Source organism: Trypanosoma equiperdum (genome assembly GCF_001457755.1).
Source record: "Trypanosoma equiperdum strain OVI genome assembly, contig: ctg_1336, whole genome shotgun sequence".
Lineage (NCBI taxonomy): Eukaryota > Euglenozoa > Kinetoplastea > Trypanosomatida > Trypanosomatidae > Trypanosoma > Trypanosoma equiperdum.
Window position 1 is genome coordinate 479 of NW_027123323.1, and position 1,166 is coordinate 1,644.

General features: G+C 50.8%; 1 pseudogene across 1 annotated transcript; it reads left to right on the forward strand.

Annotated features, from left to right (window-relative positions):
• The first annotated feature begins 4 nt into the window (after window positions 1-4).
• TEOVI_000536900:pseudogene lies at window positions 5-1,112 on the forward strand (annotated as a pseudogene). Its single transcript is given in 2 exon segments — window positions 5-955; window positions 957-1,112. Coding segments are annotated over 2 exon segments (1,107 nt in total).
• The last annotated feature ends 54 nt before the right edge of the window (window positions 1,113-1,166 follow it).

A 1,166-nucleotide genomic window follows, 5' to 3' on the forward strand; every position in this document is an offset into this window, starting at 1 on the left:
CGACAAGCAGGGTCAGCCACCGACCAGGCCCAAATATAAAGCAGGTGACAAGCCTGCAGACCCTTTAATTGAAAAACGATGGAACTCGTGGATACAAGCGGAAGATGACATAGAGAAAGAAACACCGAAAGGCAAAACCTTAGCAGCGGTCGGCGCAAACACGCTCTCAGAAACGCAACGCCGTCAATTCCTAGCTTTACTACAACCAATAGCAGAAACAGCCGCGGATGTCCATTCGGAAATTCAATCAGCGGAAGCAGCGGCCCAACCTTTCTCACAAGCAGCCATTAAGGCAGAACTGAATCATGCGGTATACGGTGCCGGAGTTAGCGACAAGGCGGACCTAACCACCGACGAAATAAAAGCCGCTAATGGCAATCCGTCAGACCGCACGCACCTATGCGGTGCGATAACGCCGTCCACAGGCAAGGCACAGACAATCGGAGCATTTCTTTACTGTATCTGCGAAGCGGACAACAGCGAAGCCTCAGGGAGCCTAAAAGCATGCGCCGACCACCAAACAAACGCAAGAGACACAGGAGGGGCTATCACGCAGGTAGGCGCAGCCACGGCAGACCTCATAAGCAAATGCCCACGGGGGGCGGAAACGGCCCTCACAGCAGCGGAGATCGTGCATGCACTAGCCCGGTTCGAGGCATCAAAAAAAACTAAAGCCAAATATGTAACCTTTGGAACACTGTCAGCCACAGGTTGCAACGGCGTCTCAAACAATGGCCTATGTGTCGTGTACAAAACAGAAACGGCGCAGGAGGCCGAGCAGCTAACAAAAGCACCGTGGCGCAAACACCTCCTGACAGCAGCCGACCTGCTAAGCAAGCAGGTACAAACAGCAGCGTACATCAACACACTTACAACGAAACTAGCACAACTCAAGAACCAGGCCTTTAACCAAAGAGCAATAATCGACATGCAGGAACAGGTTTCGACTACACTCAGAAGCACAGGATCTCCACAAAAGGCGGCAGAGCAAGCCACAGCGCAGAGGAAAAAAGAGCAAATCGAAGTGATAGAAAAAGCAGCACTTTGCAAAGAAAAGGAAGAATGCAAATGGAATGGGCCTGACGACAAAGATGGAAAACACTGCAAATTAAACGAAACTAAAGTAGAACAAGAAACTCAAGCAGGAACAGCTGGAGGAAATGGAG